Source organism: Lycium barbarum, chromosome 8 (genome assembly GCF_019175385.1).
Source record: "Lycium barbarum isolate Lr01 chromosome 8, ASM1917538v2, whole genome shotgun sequence".
NCBI classification, from domain to species: Eukaryota; Viridiplantae; Streptophyta; class Magnoliopsida; order Solanales; family Solanaceae; genus Lycium; species Lycium barbarum.
Window position 1 is genome coordinate 124,254,592 of NC_083344.1, and position 27,289 is coordinate 124,281,880.

The following is a 27,289-nucleotide window of genomic DNA, read 5'->3' on the forward strand; positions in this document are numbered from 1 at the left end:
CTGGATACTAGGGAACTATCAGTGGTTCCTCAAGTATACTCACTTGGAGGCTATTTTTTAGAACCTCGGTTGCTCAGACCACTCCCCAATAGTGGTCAACACAAATGTTGCATTCCAACCTGCTAAGAAGCCATTCAGACTACTTACAGTTATGCTGCAGGAAGATGAATTCAAATACTTGGTTCACAAAGTTTGGGGACACCCGGTGCAAGGACATACTATGTTCAAGGTCTGGAGGAAGTTGCAAATGTTGGGGGCTCAAGCTAAATATATTAATCACAAGATGTCTAACCTGGGAACTAAAGTTGATGATTTAAGAGGTAGACTACAGATGGTACAAACCCAGATCAAATCCAACCTGTTTGATGATACATTGATCACCCTTGAAAGAGAGTTGATTGTACAGTTGCATAAATGGGACTCAATATATGAACAGGTACTGAGACAGAAATTAAGAGCTACATGGATGGCATATGAGGACTCTAATCCAAATTCTTCCATGCCCACTTGAAGGCTAGACAGGCAAGGAATAAAGTGGCATCAATCTATAATAGTCAACGAGTCAGAATTACGGATCCCCAGTTGATAAAACATGAATTCATCACCTTCTTTGGTCAGCTGCTGGGGACCTCAGCTGCTGAAATCCCCTGTCTTGACCCTTAAATTGCTAAGGGCGGGCCATGCTTAACACCAGAACAACAAAGACAACTTATTCAGCCTATCACTAAAGAGGAAATATACCAAACTTTGAAGAGTTTACCAAATGATAAAGCTCCTGGGATCGATGGCTTCCCAACAGAATTTTTCAAAGTATATTGGCCACTGATAGGAGATGAGGTAACACTGGCTATCTTGCAGTTTTTTGATAATGGCAAATTGTTGAAGAGTATGAACTGTACTACAGTCACACTAGTACCTAAAGTAGATAATCCCAATCATGTTAAAGAATTTAGACCTATTTCCTGTTGTACTACTATGTATAAGCTTATTGGTAAGATCTTAACCAATAAACTTAAACTAGTAGTGGATAGTTTGGTAGGGCCTTCTCAATCTGCTTTTATAGAAGGGAGGAGTATTTTAGACAATGTGATTGTGGCTCATGAACTCATTAAAGGGTATGGAAAGAAACATGTGTCACCCAGATGTTGTATGAAGATTGACCTTAGAAAGGCCTATGATTCTGTAGATGAGGTAACACTGGCTATCTTGCAGTTTTTTGATAATGGCAAATTGTTGAAGAGTATGAACTGTACTACAGTCACACTGGTATCTAAAGTAGCTAATCCCAATCATGTTAAAGAATTTAGACCTATTTCCTGTTGTACTACTATGTATAAGCTTATTGGTAAGATCTTAACCAATAAACTTAAACTAGTAGTGGATTGTTATACCCCATTTTAAACGGGTTAAATTAGAGTACAACATATTGGAGATTCCTATATTGATTTATTTTAAGGAGTCGCCACCTAATTGATTTAAGGTGAATTAGGGCACCTAATTATTAACTAAGGTAAAGCTAACTAAACCTCCGTTAATAGTCTGCTTAATCAGTGTGATTCTAGGTAAGGGTTCTATATTATCCTAAAGGGAAGGGGTTAGGCATCCTTTAGAATCCGTTAACTACGGTTATCCGGCCAAACTTAGGTTAATTAATTAATGCTAAATAAGGTGCTTTGAATTTTAAGAAAAAGGGCTAAGAAAGGTTGTTAAGGTTTTAAGGAAAATATAAGAATGTTGCTTAGAATAAGATTTAGAGAAAATATAATAATTTGCATAAAAGAAGACTTTAAATAATTTTAACATAAGAACTGAAACCTAGGGAATTAACTATTGGTTTCTCCTTTAAATTTAACTACCCATTACTACTAACATTATCCCCACTAATCCGCTTGGATTCATCTAATATTAAGAAAACGAAACAAGGCAAAGCGTTAGTCATTCAATACCAAAGAAAAAATGCACAACGGAGCATAAAATAGAGGAGGAAAGGAATTAAATGGATCGGCCCATTTCAGGCCAATTGCTGTGCACTGTTGCTGCTGTTATGGGCCTCGGCCCAGAATCGTCTTACACAGCTGATGAGGCTGACTAGATAGAATGTTTCGTTGGGCTTTGGCCCAACATTGAATGCGGAAGAAGACGAGTTCCTCGGACTCGCACGCGGTGGTCATGCATAAAAAAACGAAAGGAGAAAAAAGTAGTATGTAATCGATAAATATGGCTAAACATATAAAATACAGACTCAAACAGATTGGTAAGTTAAATATATATATTGTGTATATTTAAGTATATTTACACAATTCGGCCAACACACATTTATGAGACATGAACAGGGCAACACTCAATATAAACCGAATCAAACAGCATAATATTTATTGGATTATTCCTATCACACACGATAACTAGCATCCGATAGACACAGAACATGCTACAGAGATCTACTTCCTGACAGATTAATACTTCAAACAAATAACGGATTAATAGTTCAAGCTGCTCTGAACTACACTACTGTACTTGAATCATAGACATAATGGGATAAAGACTAGCAGCTAAATATACATGAAACTAACACTTCAAACTACCTTAAAACATTAACATGAAACATGGAGGCAAATCATCTAAGCAGCTAACATGAGATCATACTGTTGAATACTAACCGCTATATTAAGCGAGAAATCGAAACAAACGAGCAAGAATTAAAACACATATAAGAAAACAATAAAATTAAAAGGAGATGAAGATTACCAACTAAACAATACAATACGGCTGAACCCGAAACAATGCTAAAACGCTAATGCGCCTAAACATGCTTGCAACCATTAACGAACATAACTAAATAAGAACGACAACCAACACACATAAGCAGATATTGAACTAGAAATTAAAAGCTACCACAATACCATCCTAGAACACAGCTAAGCGGGGAAACAACTATAAATTCAAGATAACTAAAAAAAGAAAAGCTTCACCGACCTTCTTCGGGTGCAGCGAAGTGGGTGCGGAGGGTTTCCAATCTACTCGAACACTATCAAATCCAAGCTTGCGATGTTCGGATTCAAAACAGTACCAAAGGAAACGAAAACAACAATTGATTTGGGTATTCTTGACCTGATATGCAGAAGTAAAACTGATGCACTAATATTGCTTAGGGGGTTTTTGGCCACCGGAAAACCTTCTTTTTCAGAACTTCAATTTTCAGGGGGATTTTTGCCACTTCAAAACCTGTTATTCTTCTTTCTAGGGGAATTTTGACTCAAAAAAAAAAAAAACCCCTTCAAATGACTGGAAAACGATTATTTATAGGGGATTGTTAGGGTTTTCGTTTGAGAGGAGCGGGGACAAAGGGAAGTGGAGGCGGCAGAGGCGTGGGGAACAGGGGAGAGAAGAGACAGAGGCGTGCGTGGGGGACAAACGGCGGTGGTGGGGATGAGATAACGATGAAAGAGGGAGAGAGGAAAGAGAGAGGAGCGGGTGGGGGTGTGCGGCTCTGTGTAGAGATGAAACCCTAGGGGTTTCATTTTTGTTAAATTAGAATTGGGCCACCGGGTCGGGTCGTCTAATGGGCTGGATAGGGTAGATGAATAGTGGTCTAGGTCAATTAAAATGTGGGCTGGGAATAAAATATGGGCTGATGAATAAAATGTGGGCTGCTTGATCCGAAAATGTTTATGTTAATTGGGTTCGGATTTGGGTTGATGAATTAAACATATGAGCTGAATGAGAGAAATAAATTTGCTTCTGAATTTAAGTAACAGACCTATTTTAATTAATCATATACTGAGTGTGCTAAAATATCCCCTAATATAAAGTATGTATTTATTAGTATTTAGATGAAAATAAAATGACGCCGTAATAGCCGTGCGATAATATATTTGAAATTCAACAGTAAGTAAATTCTATTATTAAATTATGCGAAGATAAATGCGATGCGTGTGCATAAGCTGGTAAAAATGCTGAAATGATAACAATGCGAATTATAATAATACCGGTAACCAAAATAATAATAATAATAATAATAATAATAATAATAATAATAATAATAATAATAATAATAATAATAATAATAATAATAATAATAATAATAATAATAACAACTAGTAACTATAATAGAATAATGAAACGTCGGTATTGATAAAAAGCTAATAATTATAGTAATAATAATTTTTTTTTAAGTTGCCAAAAATACTAGAGGTGTAAATAGATACTTCGGAGGAAAGGTGGGACAAAATTGGGTGTCAACATGGATAGTTTGGTAGGGCCTTCTCAATCTGCTTTTATAGAAGGGAGGAGTATTTTAGACACTGTGATTGTGGCTCATGAACTCATTAAAGGGTATGGCAAGAAACATGTGTCACCCAGATGTTGTATGAAGATTGACCTTAGAAAGGCCTATGATTCTGTAGAGTGGGGATTTTTGAAGATGCTTTTGACTGAATATGGGTTGCTTGACAAAATGGTCCATTGGATTATGACTTGTGTCTCCACAGTTAGTTACTCAATATTGATCAATGGCTCCTTGACAGAAGAATTCCAAGCAAAAAAAGGACTCAGACAAGGGGATCCTATGTCCCCTTATCTATTTGTCCTGGTTATGGAGTACTTGAACAGATCTCTCAAGCAGCTGAGACATGATCCTAATTTCAATTACCATCCTAAGTGTCACAGATTACAACTTACTCATATATGTTTTGCTGATGATCTCATTCTATGTTGTAGAGCAGACGAGTGGTTGATGAGTCGTGAAATTACGGGATATTCGATGCTAATTCCTTAAGCTTTTGTGACTCTTTAAGCACTTTTGTTGTTACTTTTTGTGTATTTATGTTGTTTTGTAGGATAAGATGCCCGGAGAGCAAAACGGAGCAAAATAGAGCAAAAATAGAACAAATCAACACTTTCTGGCAGCATATGCTAATAGCAGATGGTGCAGCATGTTGAACATGCGAGTAGCATGTTGTGCAGCATATGCTGACAGAGAAATTGGCACAACATGCTACGGTTTTGGCACAACATGCGACTAGCATGTTGCACCTGCGACACAACATGCGAGTAGCATGTTGTGCATGAGGGTATTATTGTCCAAATTTTGTTCCCGTTTTTGGAATGATATAAATACTCTTTTAGGGTTTGTAATAGACATCTTTGGCCATTCAACACAAGCTTTGGAGCTAGGGTTTTACACCACACCTTTGGAGGAGAAGATTGGAGCTCGTTAATGATAAATTTCTCAACTATTTCTTCAATTCCTTGCTTTGTATTGCATATTTAAGGGTGTTGTATTTTATTCCATTACTTGAATCTTGTTTATGATATTATTCATTATCAAGTGTTGGATTAAAACTCTTGTTATACTTATGTATTGAATGATTTTTATTTCCAATGAAGTGGGTTTATTGTTTCTCTATTAACTCTTCAAGCTTTAATGTCCTTTAATGGTGTACAACATTATTTGTGCCTAAATACCCATACTTTGCTTGGAAAAGAAAGTAGAGGTTAGAAAAAGAGTTAATAGCAAGAATTTGGGTCATTAAACCCATCTAATAACTTGAGCTAGGAATAGGAAAGTTACTTGAGATTCAATTGGTTGTGCTTGATATCACACTCTAAGGCCTGGAAAAGCTTAGAGTGAAATTCATTGATTTGGTTGGAAGACTTTCAATGAGATTGTAGAAACCATTATCTATTAACATAAACCCGCTCTTAATTGTAAAATCGTAAAATACGTTGGATCGTTACTTGAGTGTAATCTCCTATTATCCATGCTTGTGGCCATTGATCATTTTACTTGCTTTCTAGGTTAGTTTACATTTCCGCATTAGTTATAATTTTCTAAAAAACCAAAATATTATCTATCGTTTGACTTTAGCTTAGTTGGTGAAAGTTCCTTACTTTCTTAATCGCCTAGTTTATTGTTCTCCGTGGGATCGACCCTGACTCATAGTTGGGTAAATTATATTGCATACGACCGTGTACACTTTCTCTTTGAAGAGTGGATTTGGATGTTATCAGTGGTCCATTAAGCTAATATTGCAGGCTTTTGAGCACTTCTCTAAGGTCTCAGGGTTACAAGCCAACATGGACAAGAGTGCATTTTATGTGGCTGGGGTACCAAAGTCCTTTAAAGAACAGCTGATACAAGAGATGCATTTCACTACAAGTGCAATCCCTTTCACATATTTAGGGGTACCTCTCTCCTCCAGGAAACTTACTATTCAACAGTGTCTTCCACTAGTAGAGAAGATAACAGCTAGAGTGAGTTGCTGGACTTCCAAATTGTTGTCTTATAGTGGAAGACTACAGTTGATCAAGAGTGTACTGTTTGAAATGAATACATACTGGGGGCAGGTCTTCTTGTTGCCTAAAAAGGTGATAAAAAATGGTCAATACTATATGCAGAGTATTCCTATGGACTGGAAGTAATGTGTTTTCAAAAAAGGCACTAGTGGCCTGGGATACTATCTGCCAACCACAAGCTGCAGGTGGACTTAATGTCATTGCTTTTGAACAATGGAACAAGGCTGATTTTTGTAAGTTATTGTGGGCATTGACACATAAAAAGGAAACGCTTTGGGTTCAGCGGATTCACGGATACTATATCAAATGCCAGGACCTTGCAAGTATGAGTATGTAACACCCTGTACCTTTAACCTAAGCTTTAATCATGATCCTAGACTTAGAAAACTAGATAAAGAATGTGGGAATTGAAAATTTCCTCTTCAGTTGTAAGATGGTGGTTTACGCCCATGAACAGTGATCATATTTCAGTATACGGCCCGTAATTCAAGTCGTAAAGTGTTACCAAGGATTTCTGAGCATTCTGGAATTTGGCAGTTGGAGGTCATATGGTTAAATACGGACCGTATTTCAAAATACGGACGATATTTCAAAATACGGCCCGTATTTCAAAACATATTTGGAATTTGGGAAAACTTCCTTCATGAAAGTTGTAGAGCTTTGAAATACCTTTCCAACGGTATATTATGGGGGTCAAACGGACATCTGTGCAAAGAGTTATGGCCATTTTACTGAAGAGACGCAGCGCAGTCCGTATTTCAAAATACGGACCGTATTTCAAAATACGGCCAGTATTTTGCTGGACGTAAAATCCAATTTTCCAGAACAGTATATATTCATCCATATCAGTTCAAATCATTATTTTTCATTCCTTCAAACCCTAGAACGACCTCCTACCCTCTTTCATCATCAAGAACACCAAGGTAAGCCTACTCTAATTATTCCAAGTCAATTCTAATACATATCCTTGTAAGCTAAACAAGAAATCATCATTCCAAAACTAGGGTTTTCAAGAAAACCCATCTCAGGGTTCAAGAATTCAAGATTTTGGAAATCTTCTTCAAAGCTCAAGTCTTTAATTCAAGTTTTAGAGCGACTAAGGTATGTAGAGTTACTATCTACGTGTCGGAACATCATTGTTCTTCCCCACACCTTATAATCCATAAAATCATGATTCTCTACTAAAACTAGGGTTTTAATACCATGCTCATGATAACCCTAGGTCCATGTCCATGATTATATTATGTATGAATTGTTATAATTCCATCATTGAGTTCTTAATATTTCTTTATGATTATTGAGAATCCGTCCGTAATATATGAAAACCCATATCTTGTATTCCATGGGTTCTTGCATGCATGTTTTTGACTAAGAATGATTGTTTCATGAATATCCTACATGTCTACAAGTTTTCATGCAACTGTATTATATAATTACTTTCATGCTATGATACAAGATACATACATACTAAATGCAAGTTATTTCATGAAACCATATTTACAAGTTATTTCATGAAACCATGCTTACACGTTATTTCATGAAACCATGTTTACAAGTTATTTCATGAAACCATGTTTACAAGTTATTTCGTGAAATCATGATTACAAGACAAGTACAAGTTAATTCACGAAAATCACGGGCTTCTTAGCCAATTATATTATGTTCATGTTTTTGGGAGTTGCACGAATTACCGAGAAGGCTCAGATAGCCTGAAACTACATAGCCACCGTAGGACAAGGATCGCTCCGCCCAGTTAGGACGATACCTTAATTTTACACTGAATGGATCCATCAGGCACGTTACCACCTTATACCCTGGCAAGGTATGAGGGCTCTGCTGGTCCGGTGAGGTACCAGACTCCACGTACCCACGTGGTGATATCACATGTCAGTTTATGAAATGCTCTCCCTACTTATCATGTTTTGCTTATGTTATATATATATGTACTCATGCTCATGCTTATGCTCATGTTCATGTCCAGGTTTTCAGTTTCAGTTCTTATCATGTTATTCCATGTCCCATGTTATTTCTTTCAGTTGCTTTACATACCAGTACATTCAATGTGCTGACGTCCCCTTTTATTGCCCGGGGGCTTGCATTTCACGACGCATGTACTGATATACAGGACGACACATCTGCTCAGTAGGACAGCATTCGTATCAGCTTATTGGTGAGGCCCATCTCATTCGGGGTTTAGTTAACTTTTGTTTTATGATTAGTTATGCATCTAAGGTATGTTGGGGGGCCTTGTCCCAGTAAGTATGTTTTCCAGTCAGACTCATGATAGAGGTTTCATAGACTAGACAGGTCAGTTATGTTATGTCAGACATTCAGAGTCGTATAGCCATTTTGGCTCATTCATGTTATTTCCGCACTCATGTTTAAACAAGTATTTTTATTAAGTATTATGACTTACTACGTTTTATAAAGGCTCATCATACATTCACGTTATATTCCGCTCATGTTATGCCTCATGATGATTCAGCAAGCCATGGTTCGGGGCGTGACAGAGTACTCCTAAACAGGCACGCTGGATAGTTCGGAAAATATTTGAGGCTAAATCATGGTTTCCTAACACCAATGCCATCACACATCTGAACCAATTTGAAGTCGGGGGAAGGTTCAATATCAAAAAGACTTACACTACATGGTTCCCTCAACTACCAAGACCTAATTGGAAGAATCTGTTACTATCATCAGGTCCACTACCAAGGCACCACTTCATACTATGGCTAGCAGTACAAAGTCGATTGGCTACAGTAGACAGACTTGCTAAATGGATCATACAAGTGCCTATGGAATGTGTGTTGTGTTCTTCACAAGCTGCAGAAACTATGCAGCACTTGTTTTTCGATTGCACCTACTCAAAATATATATGGCACACAATCTTAACCTGGCTGGGTATTCAGAAACAGATAGGCACTTGGGAGGAAGAAGTACAATGGTTATCTCAGCAGGTCAAGAACAAGAGGCCAAGGTCATAAATTCTAGGATTCCTAAGTGCAGCAGTGATATATCATGTCTGGGCAGAAAGGAATGCTCGAAGATTCAACAAAGAAAGCAGAGTTGCAGAGCATAGAATCAGAGAGATAGTGCTAGAATTACATATTAGAGGGCAATCTAAATGTAAATGGCAGAGGCTGTTAGATCAACTGCAAAAGTACCCTGTCTAGGCGAGTGTGTCTTTCTCTCTGTAATAGCTTAGATAAGGAAACATGAGATCTGATCCCAGTGTCAAAACAAGATCAGTGGTGTATTAAACTTCTCATTTGGTTGAATAAAAAAATTTCTATTTGACCAAAAAAAAAACTTTATATTTCTTAAACAATTAACCATATTTCATTATATTTCAGTGTATATTTTTCAGTGATAAAAGTTGAGAGAGATTCGTAAGCTTTTATAGAAGAACATCCGTTATGCGTGATTTATGAGAAGTTTTAAATTGAATCCCATAATTTTAAAAAAAAATGTTCCATAAATAGGGCCTGATTTTACTCTTCAGTGATTTGTGTGAAATATGGTTAATTTAACTTGACTTACTATTTAAAAAGGAAAAGAATATTATGTTCCAAAAATATAGTCTATCTTTTCTCCCATAATTCTTTTTAAAAAATATGTTCCAAAAATAGAGCCTAAATTTTACTCTAACGTGTTTTGTATTTCTCTGTATTTCGCTGTATTTCGCTATATTTCACTGTATTTCAAAAATGCGAGATACAACTGAAATACAGCCAAAAGCAGCTACGAAAATTGTAAATCTTCAACTTGTAACTATAACTAGTTAGAAGCTATTAAAAAGTAGCTATTTGTGTAAGTTTTACGTAATACAACACGGGATTGTTCAATATTTTGCGCGGATTGGCCTTCAAAGGCACTGTTCTTTAATTTTTGTCCTCAGATTGCTGGTCATTAATTGTTTCCCTTCGTTTAAAAAGATGGCCGAAAATATCCCGAGGTTCTGGTTTGAACTCCCGCTCAGTTAAAAAAAAAAGTTCGCAAGGCAAGGCTTTGCAAAAAGTCCGCCTTATGCGGCAGAGTTTGCCTTAAGGTATAACTAAAGTCTGCCGCATAAGGCGGACTTTTCGTGAAGCCTTGCCTTGCGATTTTTTATTTATTTTTATGACTAAGTCGGGGTTCGAACCCCAAACCTGGGGGTATTTTAGGCGAAGGGCAAAAATTAAAGACCAGCAATTTGAGGGGCAAAAATTAAAGACCACCCCCAAAGAAGGGCAATCGTGCAAAGTGCCCGGATTGTTTACAACAACGTAGCCAGCATATTTCCACAAGTGAGGTCTCTGGGAGGGTGAGTGTACGCAGACCTTACCCTTACATTTATGGGGTAGAGAGGTTGTTTCTGATAGACCCTCGGCTCAAGAAACTCATTTTTCTGAATGATTTTAAAAGAAATGCCAGAGTAGAAAGCTATCATGAAAAATAACGAGGAATGAAAAGTACTGACAGTAAAAATAATAAAATAACCAACACAAAAAAACTACTGTAATACTAAAATTGAATAATATGATAATGCTAACATAATCATAATAATAATACTGGTAAGGGAACATAGAGATGCTCCTGATTAGAACCTTGCTCTACTACTGAGAAGAGAGAAAACATTTGGCTACCTACTAACCGTCTACCTTAATCTTCGACCTTCATGCTCTCCTATCTAGGGTCATGTTCTCAGTTTGCTGAATATGTGCCATATCCTATTTAAATGAACTCTTCCAAATTCTTCCTCAATCTACCTCTACACCTCCTCAAACCTATCACTGTCAACCTCTCACACCTTCTCACTGGGGCATCGGTGCTCCTCCTCTTCACATGCCTCAATCATTTCAGCCATGATTCTCACATCTTGTCCACCACAAAGGCGACTCCCACTTTGCCCCATATATCTTCGTCCTTAATCTTGTCCTCCATCTAAACATCCTCATTTGTGCTACCTTCATCTTCTGAACGTGAGAGACAACACGGGATTGTTTGGTTCACAAATTAATTACTACATGGAAATTTTTTATGTAAGAATTAAAATTGAAGAAACTGCTATGAGGTGATTAATAATGAAAAGATGGTCATATATGAATTGCTTACGCTAAAAGAATATTTTTGAACAATGAGCAGCAGAAATTTTACTACCTAGTACCAACAAAAGTATTGCAGAGGATCTCCCAGGAGTTAGAGAGCCTAAGAATTGATTGTCAAATCTCAGAATAGCCTTTTCTTTTGATTATGTTATGTGGCAATTCATGCTTGAATTTCAAGTTTTGTTGATTCAATGATTTATAACGTCAATATTGGTAACATAACTTCAAATCCTTGTACAACTGAATAACCCGTAAAAAAGGCTATAAAAATGAAACAACTACTATTTCTTAAAATCCCACAATTTCAACCATACTCTTGAACACTCACTCCACCACATTCAGAATACCATAGCTCCTACACTATTCCGTGCTCGTGAGAAATAATAGATATTCGGTAGAATAAAAAAAACATAGAGATTTAATTCTCAATTTCACAAAAGAAAGAAAGCCAGTTATGGTGATTCCCCTTAGAATAAAGATCATCAGACAAACATAAAGGTCTTTTCCTTCTCTTTGTTTGGATGAATGGGATGGCTTTTGAGGTGCTCTCAGAAGGGGCTAGCAAACGGCCGAATTACTATAACAACTCCTCTATTTACTCAATACATAGCGGTAATTCTCTTTCAATCAACAAAATGAAAAATGGAGGGAGAAAAAAAGGTGACAACCATTATAAAAAGTATAACATATATCCTACAAATCAACAAACCTTTAAAGGGATGTAAAATTAATAAGAGGAAAGAAACATCATCTCTTGTTCTTCTTCCTGCTTTCAAGAATTTTCTCCAAGTCACTATGCCCGCAAGGGATAGCAAGAACCCCTTCTTGTTCGAAGCCAAATTCTTCCTCAGCTTGCTCCAACAACCTCAGAAATCCTGGATCCGCCAAATAGCTCAAATCTAAGACAAACCTCCTTGGTTTACCATCATCAATTGCATGCACCACAAAATGCCCTTCCTTCACATCTTTCGGAGGAGGCAATGAGGCCATATCGTCTTCCCAATCATCGATAGCACGCCTGAAACTGGATCTTCTTGAGAATTGAATGATCTTTTTCAGCATCTTTGAGATTCGCTTTGGGCTCGTTGTACCTGCAAACATCCTTAAATGCGTAATTCTTCAAAACAACTCACAAGGTAGGCACGATCTTCCAGTACAAGAAGGAATGTGTTAAGAGCAAACTGATAACGTCCAAATACACTCCCCAAAGAGAAAGTGTACACGGTCGTATGCAATATATTTACCCAACTATGAGTCGGGGTCGATCCCACAGGGAACAATGTGCTAGGCGATTAAGAAAGTAAGGAACTTTCACCAACTACGCTAAAGCCAAACGATAGATAATATTTTGGTTTTTGTTTGAGAAAATTATAACTAATGCGGAAATGTAAACTAACCTAGAAAGCGAGTAAAATGATCAATGGCCACAAGCATGGATAATAGGAGATTACACTCAAGTAACGATCCAACGTATTTTACGATTTTACAACTAAGAATGGGTTTATGTCAATAGATAATGATATCTAAAATCTCATTGAAAGTCTTCCAACCAAATCAATAAATTTCACTCTAAGCTTTTCCAAGCCTTAGAGTGTGATATTAGACACAATCAATTTAACCTCAAGTAACTATCCTCTTCTGAGCTCAAGTTATTAGATGAGTTTAATGACCCAAATTCTTGTTAATTAATCTTTCCCAACCTAGATTTCCTTTTCCAAGCTCAATCTAAGTAAATGGGTGAGTCCTAGGGTTAGCTAATCCCTTTGGAAACATTCAAGAACGAGATTAATTAAATTAACAAAGACCCACTTCAATAGCAATAAGAATCATTCAATACATAAGCAAAACAAGAGTTTCAATCCAAACTTTAATCAAGAATATTTTCATAAACAAGATTCAAGTCTAGAAATGAAATACTACACACTAAAATATTCAATACAAAACAAGGAATTGAAGAAAGGTTTAAGAATTATCTCATTAAAGTGCTCCAATCTTCTCCTCCAATGGTGTAGGTGAACACCCTAGCCTCCAAAACTTGCAAAATGGCAAAAGATGGAAAATGTTTTGCCCTAGCCTCTCTTTTGTAGCTCCTCTAATTCTTCCAAGTTCAAAAGAATGTCAAAATCTGCCCCCATATTTCTGTTTTTGCAATTCTGCCCGTTTTTGCAAAACTGTCCACTTTTGACAGTTTTGCAAATCTGTCCCGTTTTTGCAAAACTGTCCAGTTTTGACAGTTTTGCAAAAATGTCCAGTTTGACCTCTTTTTGACTTTCTTTTCACTTGGTTTCTTCCAATCACTCATTTCAGCTACTTGGCTTGTTTTGCTCTATTTTGTTCCATTTTGGTCCATTTTGATCCATTTTGCTCTTTTATGCTCTCCGGGCATCTTTTCCTACAAAACAACATAAAAAACACAAAAAGTAACAACAAAAGTGCTTAAGGAATTAGCGTCGAATATCGCGTAATTTCACGACTCATCACAAACTTATACAAAGTGAAGGGAGAACAGAGGATTTGGTTTGTGAAAAGCATAGATGAGATGAAATGCATGTGAAATAACAATAACAATGTTACTGAAGCATCACTTTCAGCTACCTTGTCCTTTCAAGGACAACATGTTGTATGTTGCAAGCATTAATGTAGAAGCAACTTAAGAAAGTTCACATAGTTTTTTCTTTTATTTTTTATAATCATGTGTCCAAGCCAGCTTGCGCACATCTCAACTAATTTCACAAAATACCTGTTATCTCCCACTAGCACAAGTTTCGGTAACTCTGTCTTCCAAGACTTGGACAAATGGGAAGAAATCACCTAGTATTTTTGCCTCCTCATGGGTATGAATCCACTTCATTGATCACTAGGTTACACCCTTGGGTGCTCTGCTTCACATAGTTTCTTTGCATTAAATTAAGGAAGAACATATGAGACCTCTTAGGTTAATGATGTAAGACTATACATAAGAGAGTCAATGCTGCAAGTACATTAGCAGGGGACTTTTTAGGTTAATGATGTAAAACTATACATAAGAGAGTTAGTGTTGCAAGTATTTTAGCAAGGGACCTTTTAGGTAAAACTATTCATAAGAGACTCAAATGTAGCAAGTGCTTCAGCAGACAGCAAGCACAAGGAATTCCATGTATAGCTATTTATACATTCGCAAATGTTTACACAGCTAAATTAAGCAGGGCTATTTCCCCTTCAAACAACCACCACAAAGTACAGTATATCCGACTTGTTGTCCACTAAAATGGCTTCTCTTGTTGAACTACAATCACTAATTCCAAGTTATGTTGCTCGGACTCATCAAAAATAGCACCGGATACGTGTCAGATCATCCAAAAGTACTGCAATATTGGATGAACCCACATGGGTGAAAGTATTAGGCAAACTGCAGCTTCAAAGAACTATTGAGTTTCTGCTTCTAAGAAGTTTAACTTTGAGTGAATCATTTCTAAGGGAACAGACTTAATTTTCCAACCTTGCAAAAATACTAATTTACTCAAGTTAGTGTTGCTCCCAACAAAAACTCCTAAATCCATAAGATGTTAGTATTCCGAAAGAGAAGAAGATCTAGTCTAGATTGGAAAGAATAAATAATGGCACAAAATAAACACAAATGAAGCCAAACAAGATACACAAGACTGCTAGTTATTAATTGGAGATGATTCCATAAATTTCAAGAATGATATGACTGTAGTTTTTTACTAATACCAAAATGCATAAACAGTACGTAGGAATACCATTGGGTTTAATTGATAGGTTAAATGGGAAATGGAGGGAAAAGAAGTGGAGGGAAAATGAGTTGTTCCCTCTTGCTTTATGAAATAAGCATTTGTCCCTCATAAGTGGTGGAAAGAAAAGTTCTCCTACTTAAAACTAGAAGCACTCCTTCTTGTTGCTAAAAGGTCAAGAAGAGGTCTCCCCTTGCGCCATCGTCATCGCTCGGCTTCGGATTTGGATTTGAATTTGGTCAAATGATCTGATTGATTAATTATTTAATTGATTAATAGTGACCCGGATCCGCGTGTCTGACCCGCGACTCGTTTGAGTGGTTCGTCGTCATCAGAATTTGTTGTACCGCTATTTTGGTGAGTAAATCGTTCTATCATGGGAGGAAAGATTTTAACACCTCGATTTGATTCTCCATAAAGGTCCAAAAATACCCCTGAACTATTGAAAAAGGCTCATAAATACCCTTCTTCCACCTTTTGGTCTAAAAATACCCTTCCATCCACCTTTTAGGTCTAAAAATACCCTTAAGGTTTGTTTTTGGCTCAAATATACCCCTCAAACTAACAAGTTAAAATTAACTCTTTTAAAAAGCCAAATGGCAATTTGTAATTGGTCAATAATAAAATTCCGTAATTTAAAAAAAAATCCAAATTTAAAAAAACAATTGCCAATAATAAAATTCCGTAATTTACATATTTGTTTTAAAAAAATTGTGTGGAAACTTAAAAATTAAAAACTAAAAAATTTAAAAATATGAACGAAACTGTTTTTTTTTTTTTTTTTGCATTTCGTGAATTAATCAACGAAATATGTTTTTTTTTGCATTTCGTGAATAAAAAAACGAAATAGGAAATTATAATTTTTTTTGCATTTCGTGTATTAAAAAACGAAATAGGATAAAAAAAAATTCGTTCATATAAAAACGAAATTGGAAAATTGGACAAAATATATTTTCCAATTTTGTTTTTATATGAACAAAATTAATTTTTTTATCCTATTTCATTTTTCAATACACGAAATGCAAAAAAAAATTATAATTTCCTATTTCATTTTTTTATTCACGAAATGCAAAAAAAAAAAAAAACTCGTTGATTAATTCACGAAATGCAAAAAAAAAAAATCAGTTTTGTTCATATTTTTTAATTTTTAAATTAAATAATATATGTGTCCAATCACAAAATGCCATTTGGCTTTTTAAAAGAGTTAACTTTAACTTTGTTAGTTTGAGGGGTATATTTGAGCCAAAAACAAACCTTAAGGGTATTTTTAGACCAAAAGGTGGAAGGAGGGTATTTATGAGGCTTTTTCAATAGTTCAGGGGTATTTTTGGACCTTTTCCGTTTAATTAATTAATAGGTGGTAGATTTTTTTCTTTGATTCTGAAACAATATTGTCCATTATTTTTATAGATTTTGAGAAGAAGCCAATGACCAAGTCATAGTCAAAGCTGAGTCAGAAGCATGTCCATGAGTCATTGCCACATACCGTTCTCTCTTCTTCTGTAATCGTGAGAACGTACCCTTGGATTGAAAGAGCCATCAATCAATCACTGTAATCTCTTTCTTAGAAAAAAAATTGCTTAAATTTTACGTTTTTCTCTCCAATGCTTTTCGTTGGTCAACAATCAACTAAAGTGCTCTATACTTCTTCACTACTCGTACAGGAAAGGTGGAAGAAATTCAATCTCTCTTTTTTTTTTGGGGGGGGGGGGGGGGGGGGGGGGAGCAGAGCAGTCAAAGAATGAACCAAACCAAATGATTGTTCTAAAATGGCTATTTCTCACAATTGCTCCTTGGGATGCAGCGGAACCATAACAATTAGGATCTCAAGACGCAGCAACACCTATAATGCAAGGAATAACAGACTTAGAGCCCGTTTGGATTGGCTTACAGCTTAAAGCTGTTTGCAGCTTATAAGCTGAAAAAAATAAGTTGGGGTAGTCCAACTTATTTTTTTTTGCTTATAAGTTGTTTTAGATAAACTAAGTCAAATGGGTTCAATTATTTTTTTGAGCTTATTTTAAGCATAAAATGACTTTAAGCTGGCCAGCCAAACACTCAAAAAAGCTGAAAACAGCTTATAAGCCAACTTATAAGCCAATCCAAACGGGCTCTTACATCACAATGTTTTTTTCTTCGTTATTCTGATTTTGGTTTTCGTATCATGTATCTTGGGTCGCGCTTTATGGCATTTCCACTATCAAAAAAATCCAATCCCTAATCTTTAATCATATTTTCATCCAAAAAATAAAATAATATAATTTTAGACGACAAAACATGTACCAATTTGTTTGGATAACGTTAATCGATGTGTAAGTGACAAGGATACAAATGAATTTACAATTATGCGCTGGTGGTCGATTCAATCCTAACAAAATACCTTACGAGAACGGAATAGTAGTTTAAATAAATACATCTATCATGAAACCTAATCAACGTGTATTAGGTAGTACTGTAATGGTAATACTGCATAAGTCAGAATTTCAACAATAAATATGAAAATTTGGATCACTAAACCCTTTAGGCACAATAACTTTTTTCGTAGCATGTCTTAATAAAATTGGCGCAGCTAAATGCTATAGTAACATATTCCATAATTAAGGATTAATACTTATTGCCGAAAATTTCACACGTTTTAGCTGGAGTTGTTATTTAATTTTTTGCATCAGGTAATCGACTTTACAATATGTGTTATTTAATTTCTTCAATCGTGTTAAATTTAAAATCACTTCATGGATATACTTACGCTATGCCAAACATGTGAACAAAATAGCACATCAAATTGCTCTCATAATTGAATGACGACCCACTCAAACCATTTCGAAAGCTAAGATGATTGCGATCTTCCCATCAATATATACCTATTTTATTCATGATTAATTATAAAAGAAAACAGAAAAATCATTTGTCCTACAACGAGAAATAGTAATGTAAGTTGTGTCTGGACATGAATAATTCGCTTAAAAGAAAGTTAAAAATTAGTGACTGAAAATTATTATTTCATTTAAAATACTTCTCAAACAAAATTTTCACTAGTTCACCCGTATTAATTTCAGATATGAAAGTTCAGGAGATACTAAAATCTTATTTATGACGAAATGAGCTTATAACTTGGAAGAATATAAGTGGTCTAAAATTCAAAAACAGCTTGAAGCCAGAAAGAGAAAGATGAGAGCCCGAGATGTTGAAATTTGATTTGCTAAATCTTGAAAACATTTTTGGGCGGTTTGGTAGTGACACGAGAAAGCGAAATTCAAAACTATATACTATAATATGCTTAAGAGTTTAAGTTAGATGCATTACTGTTGCACAAATATTTTTATGCTATCACATCACCCAAAGGTATTTATAAGTAAATCTTTTTAAAATGTGAGATTTATAATTCTGAAAGAAAACAAATTATCTGTCATAACAATAACATGTAAACTAAGGTAATCAGATAATATAAAAAGTTCTTACACTAACCTATATATTAATTATGATGCATGGAAATGCGTCTTTTTTTCTAACAATCAGTGGCCACTATATTCTTTGGGCTTCATTCATGTCAAAAGAATGAACTATAAACACATACGATAAGTTATTATCTGAACAAGTGTTTCTAAATCTCGTTTTCAATTCCTAAAATATTAAAGGAAAGAATTGGAAAAAAAAAAAAAGGTTAGGTATATATTTAGTTTGTTCTAGTTAAAGGTTCTTAATTGCCATTCGTGTCGTCACAGTTAAAGGTGTTAACCGGTTGGAACCGGAACCGGTTAGGAAACCGGCCGGTTCCGGTTTAACCGGTTCCGGTTTACCGGTTTTAAACCTCAAACCGGAACCGGTCCGGTTTGGAGTGATTAAAATCTTTTTTTTTTTTTGTATTATATATATATATTATAGTATTTATTTGTATATTGTAGCTATATTTTCATATGTTATACAACTTTATAATTAAAGTTTAAATATTTACTGACTAACAGCCTAACAGCAAGTCAGCAATACAGAATAGTGCTTTTCGTATACATATATATGTATAACTTACATATACTTATATATATGTATAACTTAATATATATACTATATATACATATCTACTATATAGTATATATAGTAGATATGTATATATAGTATATACATATCTACTATATATACTATATATACTTAATATATATACTATATATATGTACTAGATATACTATATATATATATACATATCTACTATATATACTATATATACTTAATATTACTATATACAATATATATACTTTAGTTTTTTTTTTTTTTAATTTTTTACCGGTTTAACCGGTTCCGGTTCCGGTTTCCAAAATATTGGAACCGGACCGGTAAACCATTAAACGGTTAACCGGAACCGGTTAACCGGTTCTACCGGTTCCGGTTCCGGTTCCGGTTCCGGTTTAACCGGTCCGGTTACCGGTTAAAACCGGTAAGACCAAACCGGTTACCACCCTTAGTCACAGTCCACCAAATCACCGGCCTCACTGAGAGAAAGTAACATGATTAATATGATAAGAAATAATTTAATCTATTTAAACAGGGAAAAGACTATTTATCACTATACATAATTTGAATTGGTGTAGAAGACTTATCAATTCTCTTATTTTTCACGTTACAAATTTCACTCATTGTGGAAGACTTATCACTGTTCTTGTTTATATACTAACTACTAAGTGCAAAGTATATTCGTGTTATAAATTTCACTTATTATAGAGAAAGAATGTTATAAGTTTTATTTTTGTACTGCCATCATACAAAATTAAAACCGAGATACATTGTATCCTTTATAAATTAAACTCGTCTATTCACTATACATGGTGTGTTTGTTATGTCTCATAATATGCCAAAACAAGCAATCGATTGTCGTGGACTTTATTATGTGTCTCACACAATTGAACTAGTTATCTGAGGTATCTTTTTGTCTCATAAAATTATGAACCCAAAGCTTATATTTTTTCAAGGTCCACAAATTTTTGGGTTCATGGTGTTAGGGGTTTTGCCCTGATTTTCTTACCAAATTTGAATTTTACTTTTCTCTTCAAGGAACGTCAAAATATTACCATAATTGTTTTTACTTTTCTTGAAAGGAAAATATGATTTTCTTTCATATTTGGCTAATCCTTGTCTTGGAGGAAAAGTTTATGCTTTTTATATTAATTTTTCCATTATGTAGGTCATTTGTCCAAATCATACTAAATATTATGCTTCTTTTACAATATTTTTCTTCATCTGATTTATCGTCGTTCAAAGTTTGTAATTATTAACTTCTGTATGACGCCAATCCAACACATGGGTTCATATATTTGTGAGACAAACGTGTGAGATGTTGACAACACTCAAGTTAAAAAAGCACCAAACACATGCAGCCAGCAACCTATTCAAAGAGTCAAAGGTGAATCGTTGAAGCAAAGTCAAATGACTCATGCCATCACGGTGAAAATGCACATCACTTATATATGACGTTTTTGTAACTTTTTGTGGATGTTGACAGAGACCACATTACAGTAAAACGTTTAACATATTTCCACGCTAGCTGTTAGTAGATACTTATAATTGTTAAAAAGTAGATAAACTCGTACAATAATAAGTTGACATGGTTCGAGTAAACTTCGTGGCAAAGACATCGGATCTTAGTCTAGACAATTACCAAAAGTGAATTGGTTTAATGCTATGGTACGTAATTACACAAATGATTTACCACTCTTTTGAGGCTCTGAATACTGTTTCACTTCAATTATGATGTTTCAATAAAAACATACGCTACTACCTTAACTAACCAACCCAAGTATCACGTTACTTGGAATTTGAAATGTTGAAACCGAGAGCTATTAATTCCAAGCTATGATTAATTTGAGCGCCACCAATTTTTTTTTTTTTTTTGGTGGTCTATTTGATTAAGATGGTAGTTACCCAATTCTCAACTGCCAAAGCCGCACAAGTAAGATGTGGCCAAAAATCATATTCTCATATCCTTTTGTGAAAAAAACTAACACAATTTAAAATTTAGAATTAAGACGTGCAAATACCAGTATTATTGTAATTTATCAAAAGAAATCTGCGTGCCAAGTGGTCTCTCGTTCTCCTTTGGATAAAACGTAGATGCTTATGTTTAGGTGGGACAAATAATGGTACCAAAAGAACACGAAAGATACACGGAGTCAAACAATTTTCACAAAAAGTTGAATTATATCATCATGAACTAAAAAGAATAACAAGCCTAAACGAAGAAATACACCAACCTAAGAAAATTGTCCTAAGAGTAGTTGTATGGTCAAGAATCCAATGAATACAATTGCCACAAAAACAGGCTACAAGTCTTCTCTACTCCTCTGCGAACTATGTGAAGATTAAACTGAAGCCTGCCGTTTCACCGATTCTCTACAACCTGTCAATTCCTAAACAAAAACTATGATCCCGTATGTATGATTTTGTGTATGAACTCCATATATATATAGCCAGTGATGTATTTACATTTTAGCTGAACTGGTCTTCCCATCAACAAGGTGCTGGATGGTAATCTTGTCACATGACGGAACAAGCATTAGGATTTTCATCGCTGAAAAATTGAGGCGCAGAGTATGGTGGTGGCACATAGCCTGTATGACCATAACCATGATCGTGTGATGGTGGCACATAGCCACGATGACCATAACCATGATCCGGTGGCGGTGGCACATAGCCAGTCTGACCATAACCATGATCATGTTGTGGTGGCACATAGCCAGTATGACCATAACCATGATTGTGCATTGCCACGCCATAATCTTGATTGTAGTAATTTTGATTGTACCTTGGTGGCATTGCATAGTACGTATTTGGATTATTGCCATAGTACGTATTTGGATTATTGTAACCATTGTATTCCATTTTGTTCATCACCTCTGCCTTTCGCTCTTTTGGCTCTGTATTTTTACTTGGCGCCACCGGAGATTCACCATCTTTCTTTTTGCTGCCACTGCCACCAACGCTAGCTTCTTTCTCCTTCTTCCTGTTGTCACCTCCACCATCTTTCTTTTTGCCGCCACTGGCAAGTTCTTTCTCCTTGTTATAGCCGCCACCTGATCCATCGTCTTGCTTTGGTGGAACAACATCTACAGTCCGATTCAATTTATCTTTCAAGTATGGTGTTAGTTCCTTTATAAATCGCTTCACTTTTAGTGCAGACCCGGAATCACAGTGCAGCCGAACCTTCATTACCTCTGTGTTGAAATGAGCCTAGACAACGACCAAGAACAAAAATACAGAAAGGAAAAATATGAGAAATTAACATAAATAGCTGTCCATCCTAAAAACTTCTACTCTTCCATCTCAATTTATGCTACATTTTTCGCTTCTCAAAATTCACATGATGTGAACTTTGATCAACATTTTAAAAATTCTTCATCGCATTGACAAGAGAAGAATTGCAACTTATAGTGACTTTCGTATATGTATATCCAAATTTTAATTTTAAATTATTAAGTTGACCTAATTGAATTTAGCTTCAATATCACATTAATTGGGACAAAGAAAGTAATGTACTCCCTCCGTCCCAAAATACCTATCACGTTATACTTCTCGAGAGTCAATTTGATTAATATTCTAAGCTAAATTAGATTAGATTAACTCAGTTAAAATTCTGATATTTGAAAACTATATGAAATGAACTATAAATTGTCATTCTTCCCATATTGTGAAAAAACACATGTTAAAATATTGGTCAAAATTAATGTAGTTTCTATTTGACTCTCGATAAACGAATCATGACAAGTAATTTGGTACGGGGGAATACTAAGAACAAATTCAATTAAATATAAAAAATCAAACAGCAATTACTACCTCCTATGTTAATCAAATATGCAGAACACTATGAACTGTATGATAGAAAAGTAAATTACCTTTTTGGGCTTTTCATCCTCAGGCATCTTCTCCTTTGCCTTTTTCTCAACCTTCTCATCGGATTTTGTATCTCCTCTGCCGCTGCTATCGCCACCGCCACCGCCACTGCCCTTTTTGGGCTGATCAGGGAGGAGTTGCACTTTTTTCTTTGTCTTGATTTCGACCCTTTCCCGGAGCCATAAGGGGTCCACATTCCCTTTCACCATCAATTTTCCAGTACTGTAATCCGCTTTCACCTCTTCCACACCTTCATTCAAAATTAAAATAAGTTTACCAATTTGCCCACAATTCCGTTGCACATTAAGCCATGTACCCCACAATTTCAAATATATCAATATCAGTATAGTTAAGTGGCCGTTTGGCCATGAATACCATTTACTTTTTCCCAGAGTTAGAATTCCAGAAATCATGCTTGGCCTTAAAATTCTGGAAAATTCCGAAATTCTTTTCACTTTATTTGAAAATCAGTGTTTGGCCGGCCATGAAAATTCCAAATACCACTTCAAAGTTGTATTTGGAATTTGAAAACACGTAACACCTTATTTTCACTTTTTTTTTTTCACTTTCAGTACATTCAAACAACCAAATAATCTTTGCAAAAACTATAACCAAACACAACTTCAAAATTCCAAATAAAGTGAAAAATATTTAGTTTTCATGGCCAAGCGCCTACTAAATTACTCACAAAAATTCAAAAACAACTCCAATTTTTATTCATGATCAAATAGAACTCCAATTTTTCAAATTTCACAATTTTCATGGCCAAAAGAGCCCTTAATTAAATACTAAACAAAGTCACAATCCTCTGCTGTTCTCTGAAGATCTCGAAACAGAGCTCCCGATTTTCTCGCATCAAATTAACTAATGTATTAAAACACATAATTATGTTTTATTTATTTAATTAATTAATTACCTTCAAAGTGACGAACAGAACGTTTGACTTTCTTGGCACAACCTTCACAATGCAAATCAAGCTTTAACAGAATAGTAGCGATGCCTTCATCTTTTGCTTTGATGTTTTCCTTTTTCTGTAACCCAAAAATTAACGAGAAAAAAAAAAACATATAATTAAGTACGATGAATAATAAGAATTGAAACATGGAAATTTGAATTGAAGAAGAATTAGAGTTAATGAATTTACCTCACCCATTAGAAGGAGTTGGAGAATTATTAGAGACTGAATTAAGGTAATATCAGAGTTACTGGTTTTGTTTTTGGTTATATGAAGGAATTAGTTGAATGGTTTTTGTAGAGAGAAAAAACAGAGACAAAGTGGAGAATATATAGAAAATTGGGTTTAGTTGAGTTTCCTAGTACGGTGACATAGTTTCTATGTTTTTTCAAGTTTAGGACAAATATTTTTAATTTCCTACGAAACCGCTTTCTGCCACACACTATAGGAAAACGACTCACTTTTCCTTGTATATGTATGTGAATTAGACGCGTATGTATTAGATCAACCAATTAACTACAGTTAAATGTAAATTTATGTACAAATGCAGGGAGTTTTGCCCAAACACGATTTTTTTAGGCTGTTCTTTAACTTTTATCCTTGTTTAAGAAATTCGTGTCAAAATAACTAGTTGTTACGTATTGAAAGAATGAAAAATTACGCTTTCATAAGTTTTGTCGGTGAGTACATAACTATAGTATAATCTTTATTCTAAAAAAAAATGTCAGATGCACTAAACTTCTATTATGTGCGGGATTGAGGGAAGGGGCGGACTATAAGAGTCCATTGTATGCAATCTTATCTGCATTCCTGCAAGAGGCTGTTTCCACAACTTGAACCTGTGACCTTCTGCTCACATGACAGCAGTTTTACTAATTACGTCAAAGATAGTATAATCTTTATTCTATCTCGGTTAAATTGTTCAAAAATATTGTTGGATGGGCAAATCTTGTCTTCTTCAGTTATGTCATACGGTCATATTTTGGTACAAATTATTTATAAATTTTGCCGGATGGACAAATTTTGCGTTGTTCATAAGTTTATCGGATTGAAAAAATTCACATGTGTTATTCAATTGTTTGACAAATATAATTTTACTGGACTTACAAAGCTTGATGGAGTACTATTTTTAGTTTACATACTTTGTTAAATTTTTTATGAATCATGTATTTTGAATATAGTAGCTATTAACACACCCAGATGAATTACCAAAATATCTTTGTTAGCATAAAAAGATGCTATTTACATTTCTTTCCATTGTCACGCTACATGAATAATAAGTTAAATTTCAATCATATCCGTAGAGAAATTGCGTTACTTTTTAGATTAGACCAAACGTAATATTTGTTTTGTACGTAATTGTTGGTTAAATATATACGAAAACAAGTTCAAAACTGTCCCTCAACTATCAATTTACATGTAAATCTAGTCTTTGTCAACATAAATACGTTTTTATTACACTTTGTGTATCTTATTTGTCTCGTCTTCAATTCAGCAAACGGAATATAATCTTTGTGACATGCATTATTTTCCATGTAATTCGACGCGTAAATGACACGTGAAATTACAAACCTACTAAAACGCCTAAGATCTAAATGCACATCAACTAATGATGTCAAGATCGTCATGTACGGTAGGGATATGTTGAAAACGAAGTTTGAGAATACTTGTGACTTCTCTGGCATTTCATAGGGGGCTTCCATAAAGGAATTGTAACCGAGTAGTGGTTATTGTCGTCGTAGAATATTTTTGAGTTAGTAATTAGCAAGATAGGCCCCCCTATGAGGAAAGAATCTTCGTTTCATTCATTTAGACGTGTGATTAAAGTTATTACTCAAATCATGAGAAGATGGAGAGTAATTGAGACAGAAGATCAGAAGATTGAGAAACTTCATTGAAAGCGTTTTCTTTCGTAAAGATTCCGCTTCAGACTCGGAGTCAGGGTTTTTATTTTCTTGGTGTGAATCATTTTTTTTAATTTTTTTTTCTGCATTGACTTTTGAATAGATTACTCTTTTATATTATATATCTTTTTTAACCCAAGTTCATATTTAAGCCTAAGCTAATAGTTCTATTGAAGGCATAACCACAATGCTGGCTCCGCCCTTTATTGCGCTCATCCACAAAAGCAAAAAAAAAACATCCATGTTACCTTTTATAATATTAATATATCGCTTCCTTGGCCAAGCTTTCAAATGTGCTTATATATTTTGAGAATGCTTTTCTATTGGAAATATTTTCCGGCACCACACACACAACGTAACTGGATGCTAAATTGGCAGCTGGAATGGGTATGCCAGATAATGGTCCGAAGCTAATGTCAATAAGTTGATCGTCCCCTTCTCAGTTACTGTCTATGTAGCTCCTGGATACTAAAAATCACTGATAGAGTTCTCTAAATGTTTTGATGGCTTCCGTGAGGAACTGGCAATATAGCTAAATTTTGTTAGGTGCCGTTTGGCCATAAAAAATTTCCGATTTTTTTTTCACTTTTGGGCGTTTGGCCATAAATATTCCGAATACAACTTGAAGTTGTATTCCGGAATACCAAAAACTCAAAAAACTTGTTTTTAAAAAAAAAAAATCACTTTTTTATAACTATATTTCACCAAAAACTACAATTTCAAAAACTATGGCCAAACACAACTCCAACTTCAAAAATTCCAAAAAAAATGAATTTATTTTTGGTATCTATGGCCAAACGCCTACTTAATATGACTGCCTTGTTGGCCATTTTATGGTATTTTCATGATTCCCCCTAATGCCCAACATTTTGTTTCTTGTACGTCTTAATGTTTAGCTTCTTCCTCCCTCAACAATTTTGGGTTGACAGCAGAAATGCTTATTTTTTAAAGGGAAGAAATTAGCATTAAAAGAGGTCTCGTCTCATTCCACTGATGAACTTTTCAACAATGGTTCTCTTAATCTAACAAAAGGTCTTGTCTCATTCCACTATGAACTTTTCAATATTGGTTCTCTTAGGGCCTGTTTGGAAAGTCACCCAGGCAATTGGAATTGGGTATAATTAAATGTAATTACACAGTTTGTCTGACCAAATAATTACTTGGTTATGTGGTAATTGGGTGTAACTTAAAGGGTGTAATTACACTCTTCAATTATCAAGAGGAGGTTGAGAATTGGGTGTAATAACATCATCTAATTACAAGGTTACTTTTTAGTTTCTTTCTTTTTTGTTTTTATTTTAATTTCTTTTCTTTTTTAATTTATTTTAATTTCTATTATTTTAATTTCTTTTTTCTTTTTAATTATTCTTATTTTTAAAATATATTTTTCTTTTTATATATTTACGATTCATTTCCTTTATTTTCATTCCTAACATTTACTTCTTG

The 27,289-nt window shown here is 34.8% G+C and overlaps 2 protein-coding genes across 2 annotated transcripts; both read right to left on the reverse strand.

Annotated features, from left to right (window-relative positions):
- Nucleotides 1-11,918: 11,918 nt before the first annotated feature.
- On the reverse strand, nucleotides 11,919-12,527 carry LOC132605412 (auxin-induced protein X15-like). The gene has a single exon (XM_060318568.1). The coding sequence runs from the start codon at nucleotides 12,480-12,482 to the stop codon at nucleotides 12,129-12,131; it is 354 nt and encodes a 117-aa protein (XP_060174551.1). The 5' UTR covers nucleotides 12,483-12,527; the 3' UTR covers nucleotides 11,919-12,128.
- Nucleotides 12,528-21,126: 8,599 nt separating this feature from the next.
- LOC132607123 (heavy metal-associated isoprenylated plant protein 6-like) lies at nucleotides 21,127-24,285 on the reverse strand. Its single transcript, XM_060320953.1, has 4 exons — nucleotides 24,129-24,285; nucleotides 23,901-24,015; nucleotides 22,987-23,234; nucleotides 21,127-22,324 (listed from the first exon to the last, which is right to left on the reverse strand). The coding sequence occupies exons 1-4, from the start codon at nucleotides 24,135-24,137 to the stop codon at nucleotides 21,632-21,634; spliced, it is 1,065 nt and encodes a 354-aa protein (XP_060176936.1). The 5' UTR covers nucleotides 24,138-24,285; the 3' UTR covers nucleotides 21,127-21,631.
- Between the last annotated feature and the right edge of the window lie 3,004 nt (nucleotides 24,286-27,289).

Bases quoted from the DNA above. Each gene is read 5' to 3' on its own strand.
- LOC132607123 (XM_060320953.1), bottom strand. The intron at 23,235-23,900 runs GTAATTAATTAA...TTTTGAATGAAG, and splicing joins TTCTGTTCGTCACTTTGAAG to GTGTGGAAGAGGTGAAAGCG. The intron at 22,325-22,986 runs GTAATTTACTTT...GTCGTTGTCTAG, and splicing joins AGGATGAAAAGCCCAAAAAG to GCTCATTTCAACACAGAGGT.
- LOC132605412 (XM_060318568.1), bottom strand. From the start codon at position 12,482: ATGTTTGCAGGTACAACGAGCCCAAAGCGAATCTCAAAGATGCTGAAA.